Raw genomic sequence first — 22,549 nt, forward strand, 5'->3', positions numbered from 1 at the left:
AATGAGATACAAACGTACCAAGGGAAAGGATACTTACTTCTATAGATGATGGAAAGAAAGACAGTAAGCTGCTGCTCCTGCCACTTTTAGCTGTCACCTCAGTCTATGAGTGTGCATGCGGGTTGTGACAACTAATGGCACATGTCAGAAGCCAAGAGCACAGAGAAATCTCTGAAGTGAAAAAATGTAGCAAAAAATGTAGCAAAAAAAAAAAAAAAGTAGAAAAAATTTCTGCTTTCCTAAAAGAAAGAGAGGGTTCTTCTTGACCACAAATTTACCAAGTTTGAGGGATCTGACTATGACTATCTGAAGAAGGTCACCCAAATGTGTTTAGGAGCCAGAAAGCAATAGTGTGGTGTTCTATTCCAGTGGTTTTGGATCCTTTTTCTGGTTATCACTTCAGAAAACTTCATTGTGGGTTCAGTGGGTCACTCTTTTTTTCTTTCCAACATAGCATCAGCCTTCTAGGTGCTAAAGCAAGCAATTGGGAAGCACCTAATCTCCTCCATAGGATTAGAGCAGATGCCACAGAGCCTTGGGACTTTGGGACAGAGCTTCACTGATGAAGCCCACCGAGAGGGTAAAAAAGTTTTGAGCTAATCACCAGACATGTTGTCTATTTTAGAAAGGTTTTCCAAAGAAAGAGGCTTCAGTGATTGAGCTGTGTTGGCTTTTTCAACCCATTAGTTTATTTGAACCAGATTTAGCAGGGCAGCGAGGTCCTTAAAAGCATGAAGTTCTGATTTTCATGAAAATCGGTGTCTGTTTTTGAAAGGTACTGGTACCATATTGACGAAGGAGCTATGCTGAGGTCAGTAGGCAAGTTTGCAGGCCAATCTGCACATGCATAAATTGCTGAGAAGGATACATAGCAGAATTGGCTCCAGCAACTGCTGCTTCTTGCCTAGAATTTTATGCAAGGGAGCTGACTGTGTTTGGGAAGGAGAGGATGCAGATAAGTAGGTCACATTCAAAGAATTATTTTTCTTTTCTTTTTAATTTTTTTTTTCTGCTCTTTGGGAAACATCTTGCGGGAAGCGTATCCTCTGTTTCCCCAAAGATGTCTGAGGCAGACAGCTAGATGATGTCTAGTTATCAGAACACAAATGTCACTGCTTATCCTCTCCCACTAAAGGACTCATCTCGTAATGCAGCTGTAGAAGTTTTACACTCAGGTTTTAATTTTATTCTGTCCTTTTAGGATGTTGCAGGTTTAGAAAGATAGTTGATACAGAATCTGGAAGTTGAAGACCTGAATTTTCTTTCCAGTCGTAGACTGAAGAGTTAGCCAAAGAAAACTTCGGCTTTCATCAGTGGGCTTAAAATTCACATGGTAGTGTCCTGACATATTGCAGTCTTCAGGAAATTAGTTCCCCTTGTCTAAAGTAGCTCTATACCTTTTGCTAACTGTTTGAAATAGCTACTGAATTATTTTTTATTCTTTTAATGTATCATGCAAATCTGAACTTTGAAAGCAGACAGGAAAACTGTATAACCTGGGGATTTTACAGCACTTTGTTTTAATAAACATACAAACCAGACAACTTAACACCCCCACCCCTCCATACCTCCCTCCCCCCAACCTTGAAATAACTTTTCTGTACCTGCTCAGCACATCCTTAGCTCTGCATATTTTTTCAGGAGAATAAAAAAGCTTGTATTTATAATATGCATCAGTTGCAATATACATTGTAATATAATCTCGTGGGAAGGTGTGGAAGGGGAAGTTGAAATGGCTCTTTGCTGATGATTAAAACAAAACAAAACAAAAACAACTGCTGATTCCCTGTCCAGCCAGCTTGCTTGGGACATTTTTATAATTCTTTTACTGTTGTTGGAGAACTCCAATTAGCCTCAAACTGGAGCTCGCAGCTTGTGTGTGAAACAGGCAGCTGCTGGCACGCAATGCTCCCTGAAGTTGTTTCCTTTCCTTTTTCCTGAGATTTAGTGAAGGGGGGGAAGGGGTTGGAGTCACATGGATACAAAGCTTTTGATTAATGTCCAAGTCTGCTGCTGCGGAGGCTTTCCAACCTCTCAGCTAGCAGGGCGAGCTGGGAACCAGTGACCGCTCGTTTCCTTCAGGCTGTGTTCTCTTCCTGACGGGAAAGGAGCGCGCACTGGGGTGGCTGCTCGCCTCCGGACCTCGGGCGGCCGCGGGAGCGGGGTGAGCTGGGGCTGCGGCTGCAGCGCGGCTGGGACCGGCCGAGCCCGGCCCCGCTGTGTTACTTGGCGGGTCTTTTGTTGTCCTTGTCCGCAGCGCAGTGCCGGGGCGCTCCGGGAACGGCGCCGGGCTGGGAACACCGATCCTCCTCGCTGCACCATGACAGAGGAAAGCAAAGGGGAAGGCAAGGGGGAAAGCGGGAAGGACTTGGAGAAACAGCTTCGTTTACGCGTGTGCGTCCTCAACGAGCTGCTCAAGACCGAGCGGGACTACGTGGGCACCCTGGAGTTCCTGGTGTCGGTGAGCGGAGGGGATGGGGGGGCCTCGCCTCGCCCGCCCCGCACCCGCTCCCGCAGCTGCCCGGGAAGCCGGGAAGGCGGTGCGCAGCGCGGCGGGCAGCGGGACGGCGGCACTCGCAGCCGGGAGAGGGTCTTACCCTGAGCTTTTGCTTAAAAGGGAAGGAGAGTAACGGGTTTTGAAATGGCCGAGGAGAGGTCGTGCGTTGCCCACTCCCCAGTCCTCCGGCCGCACTTTGGCACCGATGGTCTCGCATCTCCGGGCATGGAAGCGGAGGGGGTGTGATGTGTTTGGGTTTAGCTCTGCCACGGGTGTGGAGGCTTGCGTTCATTTTAGGGCGCCGCGATTCCTTTACTTGCGGTAGTCCTAGAAACCCAGCGGTGCAGGGGGGAAGGAGGAGGACAGAGGGAGTGCTGGTGTGCAGCAGCTGCTTGGCATTAAAGCCACATGTGGCGTTCACTCCTGTCTTGTGATACAGAGTCAGCTGCGAAGGTAGCACGTTCTGGTGAGTTGCGGTGTGGCAGTTTTAGCTTCCTTCTACATTTGACTATCACTGTTGATAGGATTATTGGTGCCCCAGTCAGAAGGGCGGGAGTTCTCACTCTCTCAAAAAGCCGAAGTGACAAATTATTGCAAAACAGATGCGTGCAGTGTTTAATTTGTGCCTGGTCTCGGTAGCATCACTTTAGGACTCTGTCGTGATAAGTATGTCCAAATCAGGTGCTTCAGCTGGCAAAAGATTTCACAGTAGCCCCCATCATACTTTTCTCTCCTCCCCTGTCCCATTGAAGAGGGGAAATCCTTCCAACTGCAAACTTCCTGCTTTGCTGCCTTGAGAACTGTGAACTTTCTGCGTATTGTCATGAAAGAGGAAATTCTTAAGTTGGCTGTGACAGGGAGAGTAAAAGCACAGAGATTGGAGTGAAATAAGATCTACAGAGTAGCTTATTTTCTCCATATGTTTATCCGCAACAGAACCATGAAAAATGGTAAGTGGTCCAACATGTTTTCTTTTTTCTTTTTCTTTTTTTAAGTTTAGGATGTATATTTGAGAAAGAGGCGATGTGTGATTGTCTTCCTTGCTTTCATTTAATGATTGGGTTTTACCTATTGTAAAAAAATGTTCTTCAGTATTTTACCTAAAGCCACAAATTTGGTGTATTTGGAGTCTTAGATCATTTCAGTAAATTTGAAGAATTTGAAATATCTTTTATTTTGGATTCCAAGGTTTTAGGCATAAGATATTAGTATTCAAGCAGTAACTGCTCAGATTCTTCCAAAGATCAGACATATTTCAAATTGTATCCAAACATTGAATTCAGTAATAAGTCTTTTTCCAGTTTGGATCAAGATGATCTAAATAAATCATATGGAGAAAGGGAGGAGGACTGGTGTTAAATATCTCGTTCTATGTCATGTTTTTTATAATTATTAATGGTTGTGGACAGGGTTCAAGTGACAGTTCAGAGATGCAAATCCTTCACAGGGAAATGTCATGTGTTCTAACTGTATCTCAGCCTTGTTGAAGGAAACAACTTGTGAGCTTTTCTTTGGCCTACCTGCTAGGACTGCTGTTGAGAGCAGCTGTGGTGGTGGATTTATGAGAGCCACTGGACCAGGGCCAATGTAGAGACCATCACATTGATTTCACATAAGCCATCAAAACCATCATTGTACTTGTTCTCATGGTTACTTCTTGATCTTAAGACTAGATCCTCTCATTTAGGTGTCTTAGGCTTATGATTTTCTCTGTTTTTCTTAAAGCCGCTTTCAGTCCTAGGACTAGCTAGTTTGAGATACAAACAGTATTCCAGCTTGCTCTGTTTCACATTCTGAGGTGGTCTTGGGACACACATGCAGGGTTCCTTCTTATTGGAAGTGAACTGGAAGCTTTTCTGTAGGAGCATATCTGGCTGCTAATGAATGTGCAGTTCCTGGGGTTGGACTAGAGCTAGTCTGAAGTGACGCTCACCACCAGTGTGAGGTCCTAGTGCTGAGTACTTCTCTATCCAAACATTATCTTATTTTCCATGATGTCTTGTTAAAGTAGAGAGCAGTGTGAGGGGTTGACATGCCAGTCAAAGTTAAGAGTTAGGCTTCCAGGTCTCCTCAGTGGAGCTCATTGTGGTAGAACCCATGTTTCTTTTATGATTGTGAAGCTGAAACCATTTACAGTCTCCCTAACAGTTTGCACAAAGTACCTGCAGTTTTCACTGTAATTAATAGGAAATAGGGTATTCACTTAGATAAATGAAAAAACCCCTGTGGATGGCTGGAGAATGAAGAGGTTATAAGGAGGAAGTGACTTTACTCATCTGTGTCAACATGGGAATGCTTTGCTGGTTTCCATAGACTGGAAACACATCTATTATATGTTAGATTTATTTAGATTCTTCAGTTTATTTTGGAATTAAAGAAAGTCTCACTGAGAACAAATTTCTAGTTGGTTATTTAAAGTATTTTTTTCCCATACTTCTCTATGATTTTTCATCCTCCACTTATCATCAGTGTAGTGAGGAGCAGCTTGTTTTGTATATTCTGCCAAAAGTCTACAACACTAGGTACAAAGCAGAAGATTTGATATATTGATTATTTTATTAGATAGAAGTAGCAGAGTAGTCATTTCCATGTGAGTTCATTCACCTCTTCTTTTTGGCTTTATCCTGTGTAAATACAATATATTGTTTTACATCTGCAGTCATCACAAAACAAATCTGAGTGGAAAGGTCTAGTTGTATTAATATTATTCTTCCGTATCTCCTGAATCTTCCAGTAATAAACTTTAGTAGCATAGTCTGTTGAGACATCAGTGATACTGAGCAATAACAATTTTGGGCCCATTTGAGTGAGGTATGTAAACATATGTGAAGTGGATAAACTTAAGTCGCCAAGTAGTTGCCAATGAGGTTGGAAGGAAGAGGCATGCACAGGAAATTATGAAGAAAAGGCTTTTGCTTTTCCTTCAGACATTTCATTATAACATTTGGAGTGTTGTTGCAATACCAGAGATTTTGTTCTTGTTAACATTTAGCATTTCTTAAAAGAAACAAATCTGGTGATGGAAGAATTTCTATAAGACACTAAAACATCTTTAAGAACTGTATGTGTAGGTAGATGTTTTTTTTTATAAACTATGATATGAGGTTTCTGTTATGAACAATTAATACTTTACTGGCTAAATTACCAATTGGCCTTTTTTCTGCTTCTGGGTGATCTTGCTGGTGATCATACCATCTTCCTGTGGCAAAATCTCTGTTTTCCAATGAAAGAGAAGCTGTACTTGCAAGGGTAGAGGAGAATCCTTTTTTTTTTTGCAAAATCCTCTTTCTGGAGGGGACCGAAAATGGCAACAGGTGAATATTTATCTAAAATAATTCCATGTTATCCAACTGTGTAACTCAATAATTAATATTACCTTGAGTGCTCATGGTAAAGATACTTTTAAAAAAATTTCTGACTTTATGTACCTTATCTATTTCATTCTTTACAGAAAATGACAAAGTGTGTATATTTACTGTAATCTGTTTAAACATGATGAAAATTTCTTATTTTGTTCTATAAACATAATTAACCTGGAGAAAAGGAGACTGAAGGGAAACTTTATCGCTCTGGGAATGAATCTCATCTGAGAATTAATCTCTTTTCCCAGGTAACAATTGACAAGACAAAAGGAAATAGCCTCAAGTTGCACTAGGGGAGGTTTAGATTGGACATTAAGAAAAATTCATTCACTAAAAGGGTGATCAGCCATTGGAACAGGCTGTCCATGGATGTGATGGAATTGCCATCGCTGAAGTGTTAAAAAATGTGTAGATGTGGCACCTGGGGACATGGTTTATTGGTAAACGTAGCAGTGCTGGGCTACCAGTTGGACTTGATGATCTTGAAGGTCTTTTCCAACCTTAATAATTCTATTCTATGACTAGGTAACTAGAGCAAAACTGCATAAACTTTTCCAAGAGTCTCATTGGTCCACGATTTTATGATGGGGAATTTATGTGATTTTTAAGGAAAGTCTTAAAAAATAGGTTTATCTTTTTGATTTTTTTTTTTAAATTTATGTAATGTTTTCATATGAAGTTTAATTTACTTTTTAAATTAGGGTATTCATTTGAAGCCTCAACATAGCAGTAATAAAGAGACCAGTAAAACTGTAGGTAGAAGTTGCTGAGAAATTAAAAAGTATTTAATAGTAAAGAGTTGCCAAAAAGTAGCTAGTTTAATTTGTCACCTTATTACTTGGTCTGAAGCTTAATTTTTGTGGTTATGATTTACACTGACTGACTGACCAGTGAAGGCAAACCAGGCCACGAAGAATTTTAAGACGCGTGTACACAACACTGGCTAAATATATATATATATATATATATTTATATATATTTTTAAATGTACATATATATTTTTTGAAAGAAACTTTATTTTGGAATAGAAATTGGAAATGTAATAGATCTACTACACTTGGTACTTCAGGGGATATCCATGGAAGTAGAGTTTATTTTTCTATGACAGGGATTGTTTTCCTGGTGCAGTTTCGCATTCTGACAAATTTGACGTTGATGGGAATAGAAGCAGATGTTGGCATTCCTATAAGCCTTCCCCATGGCCTCAGCTGGGGTGACTAGTTAGATCATGAAGCAGCTGGGAGAAAAAACAAAGCTAGTTTATTATGTAGACTACAGTATGGTTTCCAGAGTCTATCAGTGAATATAGATATATATTTCTGCCAGTTAGCTCTCAAATCTCAGTTTAATTTCATTAGATTCTGCTGTACTTTCTTCTCCCTTCTCTTCTGCTTGCACTAAAGTGCAAATATTTTCCTTACATGTGTGCCACGTTAAGGGAAGCTGAATCCTTGCTTTTCAATGGGCATAAAGAGGTTTTGTTTATGAGGTTTACTGTCCACCCTTCTCAGTGGCTGTGTCACTCTTCAGGATCTGTATTCCCCTGCCACACTGAATCCTCCCTGTTTCATGGCTCAATACGTATTTTTTCTTATTATTGAGCAGACTAATTGTTTGGACAAATAGTTATAGTAATTGAGACTTCAGGTAAACTTTATAGTCAAATTCACTGTTACTAACCCTGGCCAGCAACAGAGGAATGTGTCCCGAATGGAAACTCCTTGAATGGTTATGCTAGATAATGAAGTTAGGTGTTGAGCTTTTCCCAAAAAAGAAGAATTTATAAATGATCATTTATAGCTGTAGTTTGATACAAAAACAATGTATGCCTAGGTTGTTTTTGTGTGCGTGTGTATATATATCATAGAATACCTTAAGTTGGAAGGGACCCATAAGGATCATCTAGTTGCTAAATATGTTATATACATGTCTTGATTACAGTAATGATTAGTAACTTCATAGTGCATAATTGCATTTATATTTTCTAAAAGGAATTTAAGTGAATGGAAGGGAAGGGTTTTAGCTGGCTGCATTTTTTGATAAGGTTATGTGATTTCCTTTCTCTTCAGGAAAAGAAAAACAACCTTCTATGGCTACTTCATCATGAAAAGTCAAAAGGAAGTGCAAACACAATTACCATAGAAAGTCAATATCTTTTCCATTCACTTCCAATTTCTGCTGTTTTTAACTTGCTTAAGTGTTAACAAAAAATGTGAATGTGGTATTCCATTTTTATTTGACTTTGCTTGGCTATATCAATAGCACCACCTATGGTCTCTATCAGTTAGGGTAACTGCTTAAAAGCTGTTTATTTCTTTGTAACCCTTGCCCCCAGGGTTGAATGTTTGTTTTATGGAGTGGATTAGCAAGAAAGATTATTCACATCTCCACTAGCTGTGCACAGAGTTCATGCAATGTATGACAATGGCAAAAAGCAGAGATTTTTTATGAAGAATTTTCAAGCATATATCTTATCTTGTTTGGAACTGGAGGGATTTATGCTGCACTATATACTCTAGACAGATGTTTCATACTTTTCAATGGATTTCCTCTTACTACTCTCAGATGCACTCAGATTATATTGTGAAAAGCTGCACTTTAAGAAGAAAGATGGTTTGTTTAGCTGATCAGTGAAAAATCTAGGATACTGAAAGGAGAAATCTTTGTTTCATAGCATTTAAGAAACTTTTCTGTTCCTAAGACTTATTATAGACTAAGACTTCATCTCCTGAATACCGTAATACACTTAGAGGTGTTGCACAACTTCATGATTTATCTGAATATAAATATCATATTTGCAGTGTTATAGTTGTTCCTTCCTCTGTCTTATAGCTCACTCCTAACTCTCCTGCTACATATGTTCCATAAATTTGTAATGTGAGCTGCTAATTTAGAAGAGACTACTGGGAGGGGATCATCAATCAGTATGTCCAGGCTTAAGTTATTCCATGCAGCCTAAAGCTGTTGAATAGTGTGCAGTTTGCAGTGATTTCAGGTATTCATGGAGACATATTTTTCAACCCTCTTTAGTATTAATTTTTGTCATCATTGTATAAACACCAAGCTTTGAAACTATGCATTCCAGGGTTGGTTTGTATTTATTTGGTAAGATTAAGAAGAAAAGGCTCAGTGGAATTTTTATTATTGCCTACAGTTCCATGATGGGTAGATATGGACAAGATGCAGACACACTCCTCTCAGAGGTGCATAGTGGAAGAAAGAGAGGCCATGGAAAATTCCAACTCAATGTGAGGGAAAAAAGTACTTTACAATGAAGCTGGTAAAAAACTGGAATAAGTTGCCCAGAGGCTGGTTTTTTGTTTTGTTCAAAGGTCAGCTGGGCAAGAGTGGACAACCCATTCTAGCTGACACTGCTTTGCTCAAGCAATTGGGCTAGATGATATCTGGAGGTCTCTTCCAGCCTACATGACTCATCAATTTGCAATTTATTGGTATGATGGGGAAAGAAGACAGACTATTTCAGCCATTTTCAGGAGAACAGATTTTTCAGGGTTGCATCTCTGCTTTGTTTCCCTTATACTCTGAAATTCCAGCGCAAAAGGCCAGGCTATACTGTTCAGCAAACAAATATTCAAGAGGAAACTCAGGTACACAATTTTGTTTTTTTCCTTCAGTTGTATTATATTTGCTCAGGAAACAGATAATCTGACACTTTTGTACTATTTTCTATTCAGAGATCTCTCAGTGCATTGCTGTCATTAATAAATCCAACCTATGTAATTCTACAAATGGGAAGTTAGAGAGATCTTGTTTTTTAGGTCCCAGTGGAAGTTTGTGCCAGAACCAGAAATACCTGATATCTTGATTCCCAGTCCAGTACTCTGACAGCAAAGAGCCATTTCCCTTTATATATAATTGATGCTAAAATAATGATTGTCTACTTAAAATGTCTGAGAAGCTGCAAGGATAACTCTTCAAAGCCAGTTTCATTTTGCGCAAGCTTGATTCCTCCTGTGGTTATCTCATAGACTGTTCACAGTTGAATTTGTCCTGTTGTAGGGATAGAACTGAGATGTTAGGAGCTGACACATTTCAGGTCCCGTGAGACCTCCTGCTTGTCATTTGTGCTTTTGGTAGCCTGGCTGCCAAGTCATCTGGCATACCTGATGAGCTTTCAAGTTCCAAACTGAAGAGCATGAAGGGAACATGTAGCAGAAACAGCTAGAACTGAAGAGCAGTGGAAAGAATAGTAATATGTTGGAGTAAGTTGGCTTTCTTTATTTCAGTGTAATTTGTGTGATGCAGGCTCCCTAATAAATTGATAATATCTTGCTGAATGGAGCAGAAAAAATAATCTACTCCTTGAGCTTCCTAGGGAAGTTTTATATGAATTTGCACTTCAAAATGAAATTTGGCTGTAGCTGCTGCTACCTGTGCCCGAAGTTTAAATACATTGTATATATTAATGTTTACTTTCTAAATACATTTTTGCTTATTATAATAAATAGAGCAAGTGACCAGTATCAATTGAATTGATGAGGAATTTAAATTGAAGTGTTTTATAATTTGCCCTGTGAAATTTTGTTAATTCCTCAGACTGTTTGAAGGGAGCCATTCCTAGAGTGAGGAATGAATGTGTTCCTACAAGTTGACTTAACAGTGCCAGCCTCCTTATGCCTCAATGAAACGTTGTGACAGAGGAGCATCAGTGGAGACAGAATGCTCTTCAAGAAATCTTGGAAAATAACTCATTATGTGTCCCTGTTAATAACATCACACAGACAATCTCAGCAGGAGATTGGTAACATGTATTGGAGAGCTGAGTTGCTTGAGATATGTACATGATGTCTTCTGTGATACTTAAAGGTGAGGTTTTAAGAGCTCCGTCAGGGATATAGATTAATTTAAATAGTGTGGATTAGGCAAAAGCAATCATGGGGAATATCCAGGTCTGGAAGAGTTATCCGTGAGATTTATGCAGTTAATCGTAATTGTAGCTGGTTAGGTATGGGCTGGGCCATGGGAAATTTGTTGTTCTTGGGAATTTAGCCTCTTTGTAGATAGTAAGTAATGGTTCCCTGGCCCTAATACANAGGATGTTCTCAGGTTCTTCTGTAAGCTTAATTTGCCATGTTTTTACTTCTTAATCCCTATAGTGACATTTCGTAAAAAAAGTTGGGCACTAAAAGCATGAAGCTATGAAGCTGGAATATAACAAACTGATTGATGTCTGGGATGCTATGAATTTGTTTAACAAGACTAGAAAATCACTTCATTTTATTGCTTAGTATGTGTCAAGTTATGTTACCCAAGGAACTTAAGTATAAGGTGTATTCAGATTCCTAGAAGAAATAGCATGTGACAGGATGCTTTGAGACAGCATCCTCCAGTTCTGTAGTGCGAGTGTGGTCTTTGCTCTCAAAGTCGCGGAGGCATTTGAGGCTTGAACAGACGTGGCAGCAACTGAAGCTCTACAGCGTATAAACACTGTTTTCATTAAAAAAATACCAAAGCCTTACAAGGTAGAGGGAAGGAAAAGTGGCACACACCTGCAGAGTTAGTGTTGCGTCACTTGTAAAATGTATACGGCTGAATAGTTCATATATATCCTTTATTGTCTGGGAGGGAAAGTTATTTTGCAGCAACCACAGAAAGCAGGAAGACGTAAATAAGTCCTGTTTCATGGAATGCCTTTGAAAAATGGCCGCCTTACATTTATAACAATAGCTACTTCCTTCCTTCCAGTGTCTGCTGTTTTTTGTTCATGAAAGCTTATAAAATACCACTTAAAAATGAACTTGCAGTATATGATAAAGACCTAAAATCAGAGATATTGGAAGGAACCTGTGAATTGCTGTGACAGATTTAAGAAAAGGTCTACCATAGTGTCCTGATTCTGGCCAGGACAGGGCTAATTTTTGCAGTACCCAGGAGGGGTTATGGCTAGGACCCAGAGCTTAGTCTGTACTACCTCATGTCATTGCCGGTGGAGGTGGGAAGGGAGTCTCTTCCAGGGAGAAGAGGACCCTTCTGGTTGGGGTAGCATGGCAGAGGGAGTGGTTGGGTACTGTTTCTGTATGAATTGTTTGCCTCTTTCTTGTGCCCTCTGTCAGTAGTAATGTTGCTGTTACTGTTCATTTTCTTATCTTATTGCTGTTTCCAGTAAATTGTTCTTATCTCAGCCTGTGATTTGTGCCTCAAATTTTCCTCTCCAGCCTGCCACAGGGGACTGGGGGGAGGAAAAGGGAATGAGCGAGCAGGTTTCAGTGGGAGCACTAAAGTGGAGACACCTTCCTAAACTATGACATAGTAATTTTTTTATAATGGTAGTTAGTAGCATTACTTAGGGAGGGTGTGCTTCAGACATCTGTACTTAACGTTTGGGTCTGTCTCTGCTGGAGATTGTGGATGTAGGACCTGGTTGCAAACTAAATAATCTCTGAGTTTGCTTACTTTATATTTGTACAGTTTGTGGGTTTTTTGGTGTTTGTAACTTCTGAATGTGTATCCCACAAAATAATTCCTTTTGCTCATTTTAAATGTCCTGTCTGAAATATTTGCTAAGTAGTTGCATCACTATTTTTCTTGTTGGAAGTCCAAGTCTAATTATTCCTTTTATGAAACCCCTTTCATATTTTTGATCATCTTTCATCAAACTCCTTTGGGATGAATTCTTCTGGTGTCAGTACCATTGGTTTCATTCTTAATCTTCTGCATACAATTTTCAGGGTGTAAAAACTAAAATCCCCAAATATGCGTAATAGATGTTTAGGGTTCTGAATGATTATTTTTCTTGTACTGAAAGATGTTAGAATTCTGTTTATCCTTCTTTTGCAAGGTGCAGTTAGCACTTTACTTAGGCCTTTTTTTCCTCTCTTCATTTACCTTTGAATATCAAAAGTGGTATTTTCAGAGGTTGGCAAGGTGCTTGAAGTAAGAGTTGTAGTTGCTGTCCTTCTCACCATTCTGTTTTGCTGTGTGAATTGGGAAAAGATGTAGAAAGAGCTCTCAGTGAAGGCTAAAGTAGCCAACACCAGGAATAAATACAAACAATGAAAGCTGTGAGATGAAAGGAGAAACTCTGTGCTCTGGAAATAGGAAGGAGAAAATATTGGCAATGAAGGAAAAATGCACTAGGAAGGTAGAAAAGGAAGAGAGAAGGGTTATTGGTTCTTCTAAAAATGAAAATGCACATAAAAATCCCCTTTGAAACGTGTCAAGTATGTGATGAGATTTTCTTGTACTGTAGTATTTGTGTTGAGGACCCCTGGTGGTCTAGTGGTTAGGATGCGGCGCTCTCACCGCAGCGGCCCGGGTTCGATTCCCGGTAGGGAATTCCTCCGGGCAGATGGAGCTCGTCAGCCCTGTAAGGCCATCCATCTAAGAGAAGGTCACTCTAAACAAACCTACGTCCTGAGGACCTTGCTGCCACCGTCCAAGCTCACTCGGCCCCGGCAGATGAACCTCGGATTAAAGGGTGGGCTCAGTTCAGCGCACGCTGGGTCTCACCTAAAAAATCCACTGCGCAGGCTCGAAGGGTTAATGACCTTTCCCAAATCTTCGCTCGCGAAGACTGGCCATGATGGAGTATTTGTGTTAATAGGACAGGCATCACTGGCTTTTGCAGTGTTAAATTAGATACTGCTTGTCATCCCAGAAGTAAACAATGTTGTTGGATGGTTGCTGTGAGTGTGACTGTCAGTAAGGTAGAAATGCAGTTTCTTAGACATCTTCAAATACAGTCAGATCGAGGTGTGAAAATACCATTATCTTTGCATTTGGTTATTGTGTGCTAATTTGTGTTTATTTTATGATAAAATCTGAAATTTCAATAGTTATCAAGAGATAATTGAGAATTTTTTGATTAAAGAGAACAACGTGAGCTTTCTTTAACGGTTACCAGTAAGACAGATCTCCAGGTTTTCAGGATGATGTGACAAATGGAACATTTTGGAAGTGACAAATTGTAGATTGCTTCATAACGATGGGAAAGTTTTTGGCAGAGTTGAGGTTTTTCTGTGGGTTAGAATTACAATCCTTCTACCTAACATGTCTTTATTGTATCTGTTGTTTTCTCTAAATGGAAAAGTTTGTTTTCTAATAAGATACTGGTTCTGTAGTTCAGTTACACAAAACAACACATAAATACCATTAAAAATACTACTAGTGGAATTAATTAATGGAAATTACAAAATTGGATGTAGTTACCACATTTAAATATGTTGTAATATACCTGGAAGGATTTGTTGTGTGGGCAGAAGAGCGAAGACCTGATAGCAATGACTTTTGTTTTCATTTACTTTAAGGTTATTCCTCATTTATTTATCTCTTTGACACTGTGTGAGATCCTGTTTATTAAGAATAATGCCTGGAAGTTGGCAGTTATATTCTGTATGAGTGTGTTAATTTCTTCCCATATGCTACGAGGTTGTCCTCACAGGAAATAAAGGACCTTTTCCCATGTTTAGTTATACTGAACTGTTACAATAGTCAGACTGGACAGAAACAATGGGCAGGAAAGTTTCCTGTTTTCCGCAGATACTGAAGAGGTCTTTGGCCCTTCCCAACGAAGGTAAAGCTTTCTTCAGTCCAAGTGTGAGTGCACAGAGAACTGGTTTTCATTACTGTATGGAGATGCTGTGATCTCTACTGAAAAGCAGTGCTTCACTCTCTTAAATGTGTTACAGACCATTTGCTGTCTGTTCTACCTATCCTGATTACATCTCAGTATTTGCATTTAGAAATAGTAAATTACAACAAGGAAAGCTTAAAGTTGCCCCTTTATAAACACTCAGATATATTGTGCTGTGTTTAGAATGCTTTTGGATAGGTGATGACATAAAGTTTGGGCCTCAAATGGACAGCAGAGGAGAATAGGATGTCCTCAAAAGGAAAGCAGAGGAGAATACAAATATAATAGATTTGGAAACTTTTCATAATAGTAAGGGTATTTGAACTGCAAAAATGAATCGTGCTTTGTTTTTAGTCTCTGGGGCCAGGACAAAATTGGGGAAAGCTGATAAGTCATTGTCTCAGCAAACACAGTGGTGAAATTTTCATGTGAAGCTGAGGATAAATTGCACTGATACTGCTACAGTATAAGCTGTGGTTTTCCATAGGTAGGGAAAGACAAAGAATCTGACTGTCCCCCCGCAAAATGCCCACTGTGAAAACCTTTTCAGTCATGATTCAGCCTGTAAATTCAAAAGAGATTGCTTGTCTTTAAATGTCACATACATGCATTAAAGAACATTCCCATCAGTTGTTGGGGGTGACCTTCAGCCACAGTTAACGGTTATTTTAATTGGAATACATGAAGATAAAAGTTGAACAGGAGCTGTACTACTGGTGCAATTAATTCATAATTTCATTCAGTAGACAAAGTGAAGAAATTTTTGCCACATTAAAAACCATTTTTTTAAAAAGTAGATTTGTATTTTATAATTACAATAGTTTATCATCTGCTATACTATCAATTTTTAAGTAATTAAGTTCACTGCTTACTACTTAATCTCATTAAGTTCACTACTTACTACTTAATCTCATTAAGTTCACTACTTACTACTTAATCTCATTAAGTTCTTAACTTGGATTTTGTAATGCAGTTTTCAGCAACGTGCAATCCAGTAAAACATAGGTTTTCCAAATTTGTTTGCAGGACACTTCTTCACTGAGAAATTCTTTTGATAATGGGATCCTTTCACACACTTCTTGGATCTGAGTCAAAATTTTCAGGTGAATTGGTAAAAAGGAATTGCCTCTTATCTTCCAAAGCTTCTCTTGTTTTTCTGTCAAAGAAAACCTCTGTATACTTTGTATACAAATAGCACTTTAAAACGGTTATTGATGCAGTGTTGCATAAAATCGGTTGTCCTGACATTTAAAGTGATTTTATGTAGATTACTATGGGATGTGTGAGCAAGTGTTGTTTTCTGCTGGGGAATTGCTGTATCATGAAAAATGGAGTTAATTTGGGCATCCTGTGAGAAATGTGTGCTGGGAATACACTGGATTAATTATTTTTCATCTGCATTACAGCAGAGTCCGCACAGAAAGTAACAATTTTTGCACTTGTAGCTTTTGTTAATAAAAAAATCAATAGTGAGATTTGGATCAAATGGCATTCAGTGTAAAAAAACCCCTAAATATGACCACCATGACCACTATTATGCATTTGCATATTATGCATTTTTGTATTGAAAAATTCTCCATCCTTACTTGCCAAGTGCAATTTGGCTTTTGAGTGCAAGAACTGTTAGATGTAAAACGGGACTTTGGCAAAATATTATTTTGTGTCTAAACTGTTTTGTTCTTTGTATGTTGTTGTCTGCTGCAATGTACCATGGCAATAAAGGCTGTAATGGCTATTCCATTCCTTTTCCTGTTGTTTTGCAGCCACCAGACAGTTCTGGGATAATGCCGTGTTCTGAGTTTCCTATTTGTTTCTAAACCTTTTAATTTCACAGAGTAAATGTCTTTCATATTCTGGCTAGTGGTAATGAATAAAGCATTCACACTATAGTTATCCCAGAGACTTCCAAAAGGAATTTACCAGTATATCACAGCAATTCTGGATGTTGACCCTTTATTCTTCCATTTATGCAAATTTATTTACTTGGTTTTGTCTTGCAGGAGATGGTGTTGTTATTGCTGGATAATTGGACTTGGGATAGCTGCAACATTCAGTGTTAGTAGGGCAACTATAGCTTTACTGTGCACTATGGATGGGAAACAAATATTTGCATATCAGTGCTCTTATTGTGGTATGAAGTCTTGTACGGTGAAAGCTTTGAGAGTTTTTTCTAGTTAATGAAAAGTGTATGTGAACTGCAGACTTGCTGCATGCAATCAAATTTGACTTCTAAGGTTTTGAGAGAAAATGAAACATCTTAGAATAATATTTTTTTGCCTTTAAAAAGCCTCTAGTACTGCAATGAACCCCAAGATTTTAGGGGACTACTGTTTTTATGAATTTTCACAGGTAGGAAAAGTGGCTACCATAGATGCTATCAAATCTTGACTTTCTATGTAAAGACTCGTTATATCACTTTATAAATTAGTTTCTACTTCAGTAGATTGTTGTATACAGATATATATAACCCTCTGTTGCTAGTATGTCTTTAATTCTAATTTACACACATCCCAAAATATTATGTGGATTTTAAAGCCATGATGAGTCATGACTGGACCTCACATATGAATATAGTTGTTTATCTCATTTTAATTCTTATAGAAACATATTGCTAAGCAATTTTTAAACCTTTCATTTTCCCCCTTTATTTTATGTCTGTTGTTTATTATATCCATATTTCTTGTCTGGAAGCTTGTCTCTTGCTTTTTTGTTGTCGTTGTTTAAAAAACTTGGTCTGTGAAGTTTAGAAATGTCTCATTGATATTTGAATTCAGGTCCCATATTTTGCATCCACTGGAAAAGCATGTTACAATTTTTTGCTTTTTGATTAGAAGTGTACAGTAAAAGTCAAACCTCTTTATGGATCAATGATAACTAATCTATTCAAGCTTGAGAAGTAAAGATAGTGCTTCAAAATATTTAAGGGCTACAGCTAGTCATGGAAGAATATTCTCTGATAGACAGCGTTAAGGCATTTCAAAATGCTTGTGAATTCCCTGAGTGATAGCTCTGTGTAAATGGGCACATCCACAGCAGGCATCAACCTGTCACTGCTGGTCCTTATGCCTGTGACTTTCTGTAGCTGCATGTGCACAGCCTGTGTCCAGGGTACAGAGAAGGAAAAGTCAGCTGTCCATATGAATCTGTTATTTCTAGGGAATGATTAATATCCTGGTAAATATGGATAATTAACATGAATAATGAGGTAGCCTGATTCTATGCCCAGCCTAAGACAAAGACCTGAGGAACCGGACTGCTGGTTAAATTTTAGATTCTCCTCAGATCTTCAGTGCTGCTGGCGCAGAGTGAATGCAGTTCATCTGTCTGCACTCATGCTACTCCCACTTATTCATGTGGGGACAGGACTTAGGCAAGGCACTTTGTCTCAACCTCTGTGTGTACTTAGACTTGATAATCTTCTCCTTTTTTAAATGCTCTTTTAATGACTACTGTTCAGGACTTTGCCACTTGGCCTCAGGGAATTAGATACTGCTGCTCCTGCCTCACAGTAGCTCTGATTTTTTAATTCAAAAGTCTATGTCCAGTTTTTCCTCTCATGGGAAATAATGGCTTCAGTGATAAGTATTTTGATAACTGGAGAATGAAAATATGTTTAGATGCCCCCAATTATCTGTAAGCAAATTTTTACAGAACAGACTTCTAAATTGTATGCTCATACTTATGCATGGCCAACTAACTGGAAATTGTGGGAAGACAAACTTACCTTAGATTCTATGATGAGGTAGGGAATGGGCTGCTGATCCCAATCGAATAGTAGTTTTATTTTCAGGTTCTGCTTCTAACAGACCAAGATGTGCTAAATATAAATAATAAAATAATTATCGTGTAATATATGTATGTGCATATGTGGATGGGGATCTGTCCTAACCTGAGGCATGTATTAGAGTTTCTTATTTTAGGAGTTGTTTATCTAGGTACTTAATGGGAGAAGAGATTACCTGAAGGACAGATTGAGAGCACCTTGGTTAGGAGGCTTCTATCTCTCATTTTCATTCAGTTACTGAATTAAGTTAAATATCCTTCCTAAAAGCTAACCAATGGATTTTTCCTTTGTTGGTCCATTTTTCTTTGTTGATGTTATCATAGAATCATAGAATGATTTGGGTTGGAAGGGACCTTAAAGATCATCTAGCTCCAAACCCCCTGCCATGGGCCCAGAATCTTTCATTATACCAGGTTGATCAAAGTTACATCCAGCCTCCTGGCATGTGGAGTCCACAACCTCTCTGGGCAAGAAGTTCCAGTTCCAGTGCCTCACCACCCTCACAGTAAAGAATTTCTTCCTACCCTCTTTCAGTTTGAGACCATTACCCCTTTTCCTATCACTCCATGCCCTTCTGAAAAGTCCCTCCAACCTTCTCATAGGCTTTCTTTAGGTACTGGAAGGCTGCAATTAGGTTTCTCTGGACCCTTCTCTGCTCCATGCTGTACAACCCCAGCTGTCTCATCCTGTCTTCATAGGAGAGATGCTCCAGCCCTTTCATCAACTTATTAGCATCCTCTGGACTTGCTTCAGCAGGTCCATGTCTTTCTTGTGTTGGGGACCTCAGATCTGGACACAGCACTCCAGGTGGAGTCTCACAAGAGCAGGGGGGCAGAATCACTTTCCTTCACCAGCTGGTCACGCTGCTTTTGATGCAGCCCAGGACATGGTTGGCCTTCTGGACTGCAAGCGCGCGTTGCCAAGTCATAATGGCAAACACTAAGAAGTCTTTCTCCGCAGGACTAGTCTTGATCCATTCCCTTCCCAGCCTGTACTTGGGATTGGTCCTATCCAGGTGCAGCACCTGGCACTTGGCCTTGTTGAACTTCGTAAAGTTCACACAGGCCCACCTCTCAAGCCTGTCAAGGTCCCTCTGGATGGCATCCCTTCCCTCCAGCATTTCAACAGCACCACACGTCTTGGTGTCATTGATTGACTTGCTGTAGTGACTGAAGGTGCACCCCATCCCACTGTCCATGTCACTGACAGATGTCAAATGTACCAGTCCCAATTCTATCCCCTGTGGAACACCACTCATCACTGCTTTCCCCTTGGATTTTGAGCTGTTGACTGCAACACTTTGAGTGGGACCATCCAGACAATTTTTTTATCCACCGAGTGATCCATTCATCAAATCCATATCTCTCCAGTTTAGAGAAAAGGATACTGTGTGGGACAGTGTCAAATGCTTTGCACAAGTCCAGGTAGATGACATCTCTTGTCCTTCACTTGACCACTGCTGCTGTAACCCCATCGTAGAAGGCCAACAAATTTGTCAGACATTATTTGCCCTTAGAGAAGCCATGTTGATTGTTACCAATCACCTCATTATTTTCCATGTTTGTTTAGCACAGTTTCCAGGAGAATCTGCTCCATGATCTTGCCAGGCACTGAGGTGATACTGACCAACCTGTAGTTCCCTGGGTCTTCCTTATTTCTCTTTTTGAAAATGGGGGTTATGTTTCCCCTTTTCCAGTCAGTGAGAACTTCACTGAACTGCCATGACCTCTAAAAATATGATGGATAGTGGATTAGCAACTTCCTTGGCCAGATCTCTTAGGACCCCTGGATGTAGCTCATCAGGTCCCATGGATTTTTGCACCTTTAGATTCCTTAGATGATCTCAAACCCCATCTTCTCTTATAGCAGGTGGCTCTTCATTATCCCAGTTTCTGTTTTCACCGTCTGCGGCTTGGGCAGTGTGGCTGGAACACTTGCTGGTGAAGACTGAGGTAAAAAATTCCATTAAGTACCTCAACCTTCTCCATGTCCTGGGAAACCAGATAGCCTGTATTCTTCCTGAGTGGACCCACAATTTCCTTAGTCTTCTATTGCTGATGTACCTGCGGAAGCTTCTTTTGTTACCCTCGATGTCCTTGACAAGATTTACTTCTGCCAGTGCTTTAACTTTCCTAACCATTTCCCTGGCTGCTTGGACAATTTCTTGTTCCTATCAGGCTACCTTTCCCTGCTTCCACCCCTGTAAGGTACCTATTTGTGTTTAAGTTTGTCCAGGAGCTCCTTCTTCATCCATGCAGGCCTCCTGGCATTCTTCCCTGATTTCCTGTTACTTCAGAAGCCAAGATTTCCATCAGACTTATTTATAAATTTTCAGCTTGAAAACATTGAAAACTGTTCCTTATGCTGTGAAGAATTCTTTTATTAATTTTTTTTTACTTTCAGTCTTTTCTTCCTGGCCCTAGTATGAATAAAAAATGACGCCTTTTGTCATCTCTCTTTGGTAACCACAAAAATGAATTCATCAAGTGAACGTGAATAAAATACTTCAGTTTCCAGAACCGTACTTAGTGTCTGTGTTTCTAAAGGCTTTTACTGGAGCTACTGTACGTACTTGTAGCTTAAAAAAGCAAAAAGAGGTTAATGTTATCCTGGAACTCTAGTGTCATAATGGAAGTGCTTTGTCTTAGTTTAAGTAAATATTTACTTTTAAAGTCCAAATTTACATTAGCTAAAAAGACTCTTAATGTGTATTGTAGATTGTGTATTCTGATAATAGTGCTGAATAAAACATGCTGGAAAAGCGTTCTCAACATGCCAGAGTTATTCTGAGATTTGCATATTATTTATGATACGATACATTCAGGCTTCCATTATTTGGAGCTACTGGAAGTCAAGCCATGCTGTTCCTATCGGAGATGTCACTTGCTGTGGGTGGGTATTCTGACAAAAGGCATCTGGAGTTGCTGAATGAAATACGTGAAGAAGCAGAGACAGAGACTGATGAATGCTACAGCAACTGCTAGCCCTGCCAATAACAAATTGCAAAATAAGAGACTTGAGTGTCTGGAATTTTAATAATTAGGGGTAATGAAGTTTGAACGCGTACCTATGGATGCTGGAAAATTTCTATGGGCCTCCTGCATTTGGTTAGGGAAAAAGCATGAAGGGTAAATTTAGTTGTCTCCTAGTGATGTGCCTGAAACACTGAACCTCTAGCTGGTTCTTTCTACAGTAGATTGGCCTGCTATAGTGCAAGAAAATATGATCTAAAAAGCCACTCCACCATCCTGTTGAACAGGATCACTGTATAAGAGAGTAGCCATCAGTGTACTGGTGGGGGGAAGGAGGAACTTGGAGGAGATTACTGGTTTTTTGAAACAGATAAAGGAGAGGGCTGGTTAATTTTAAGGTACTACAGGGACAACATAGCAATGTGATAACAGAAAACACAGTGCTTCAGGTATTAATAATAATTTAAACTGGTGCCTTTCATTGATGTGCATGTGTTATCAAAAGGTAGCTAGATCTTTTTTGATTTTAATTGAAAAAAATCCCACTCATTTGATCTTGTGATGTAGTATTTAATGTTTTTAAGGTTAAAGGAGATATTTAAAGTTTTCTGTTTTAATAATTTTATAATAAGATAATGCTGACACTGCAGCACACTGAGTGGTAACATCTTTTTGCATGTATTTAAGCACTCAGCACAAATGAAAATCTTATCTTTAGCATTTTATGGCCAAGTCAGTAAAACACAGTACATTTACTTTTAATAAACAGATGAGATGCAAATACAGAGTTTTCTGTGTGTTTGGCCAGGAAACTGACACCTTCGTATTTTGTAGAACTTTATTAAACGTGAGGGAGAGGAAAAGTGGAGGATGTGGTGGGGTTATTTTCCTAATGTTGGAGAATAGGCTTTTACTCTTGTGTGTGAATCCAGTCAGTTCAAACCAAGTGAAAAGCTCGGAAGCGCTTGTTGGAGGCTAATTAGAAGCCTCCACCATCACTGCCTACAGAATCTGTTTGCACTCGGTGTTCTTGGCACCGTGCACACCACTGCACCGATTTCACTCTTCATCTGCCACCTCTCTACAGCCACTGAGCCTGTTCCAGTCCAGAGCCACTGGCCTGAGCAGGATTTTCCAAGCGGTTGCATCTCTAATAGCCTGCACCCTTTCAGTACCAAAGCTGGATTGGGAAAGACTTTATACCTCTTTTCCCACTCGATGAATGTGTTAACAAATGCAGGAGCAGGGAAAAGGAGCATAATAGCAGAAATCAACAGAATTATGAGCTGAGAGCAGATCATAGCAGTGGAAATGGTGAGCAAGCAAGGACAGGCAACAAAA

At 39.5% G+C, this 22,549-nt stretch overlaps 1 protein-coding gene across 1 annotated transcript in view; it reads left to right on the forward strand.

Moving 5' to 3' along the window:
* Window positions 1–2,093: 2,093 nt before the first annotated feature.
* PREX2 (phosphatidylinositol-3,4,5-trisphosphate dependent Rac exchange factor 2) overlaps window positions 2,094–22,549 on the forward strand; it is a 177,844-nt gene continuing 157,388 nt past the window's right edge. Inside the window, exons 1-2 of the mRNA XM_017812536.1 lie at window positions 2,094–2,164; window positions 2,258–2,461. Coding sequence (XP_017668025.1) covers window positions 2,321–2,461 — 141 coding nt within the window. The 5' untranslated portion in view covers window positions 2,094–2,164; window positions 2,258–2,320. The remainder of the gene's footprint in view (window positions 2,165–2,257; window positions 2,462–22,549) is intronic.

The sequence above is a fragment of the Lepidothrix coronata genome, unplaced genomic scaffold, assembly GCF_001604755.1.
Source record: "Lepidothrix coronata isolate B3197 unplaced genomic scaffold, Lepidothrix_coronata-1.0 Scaffold36, whole genome shotgun sequence".
NCBI lineage: Eukaryota > Metazoa > Chordata > Aves > Passeriformes > Pipridae > Lepidothrix > Lepidothrix coronata.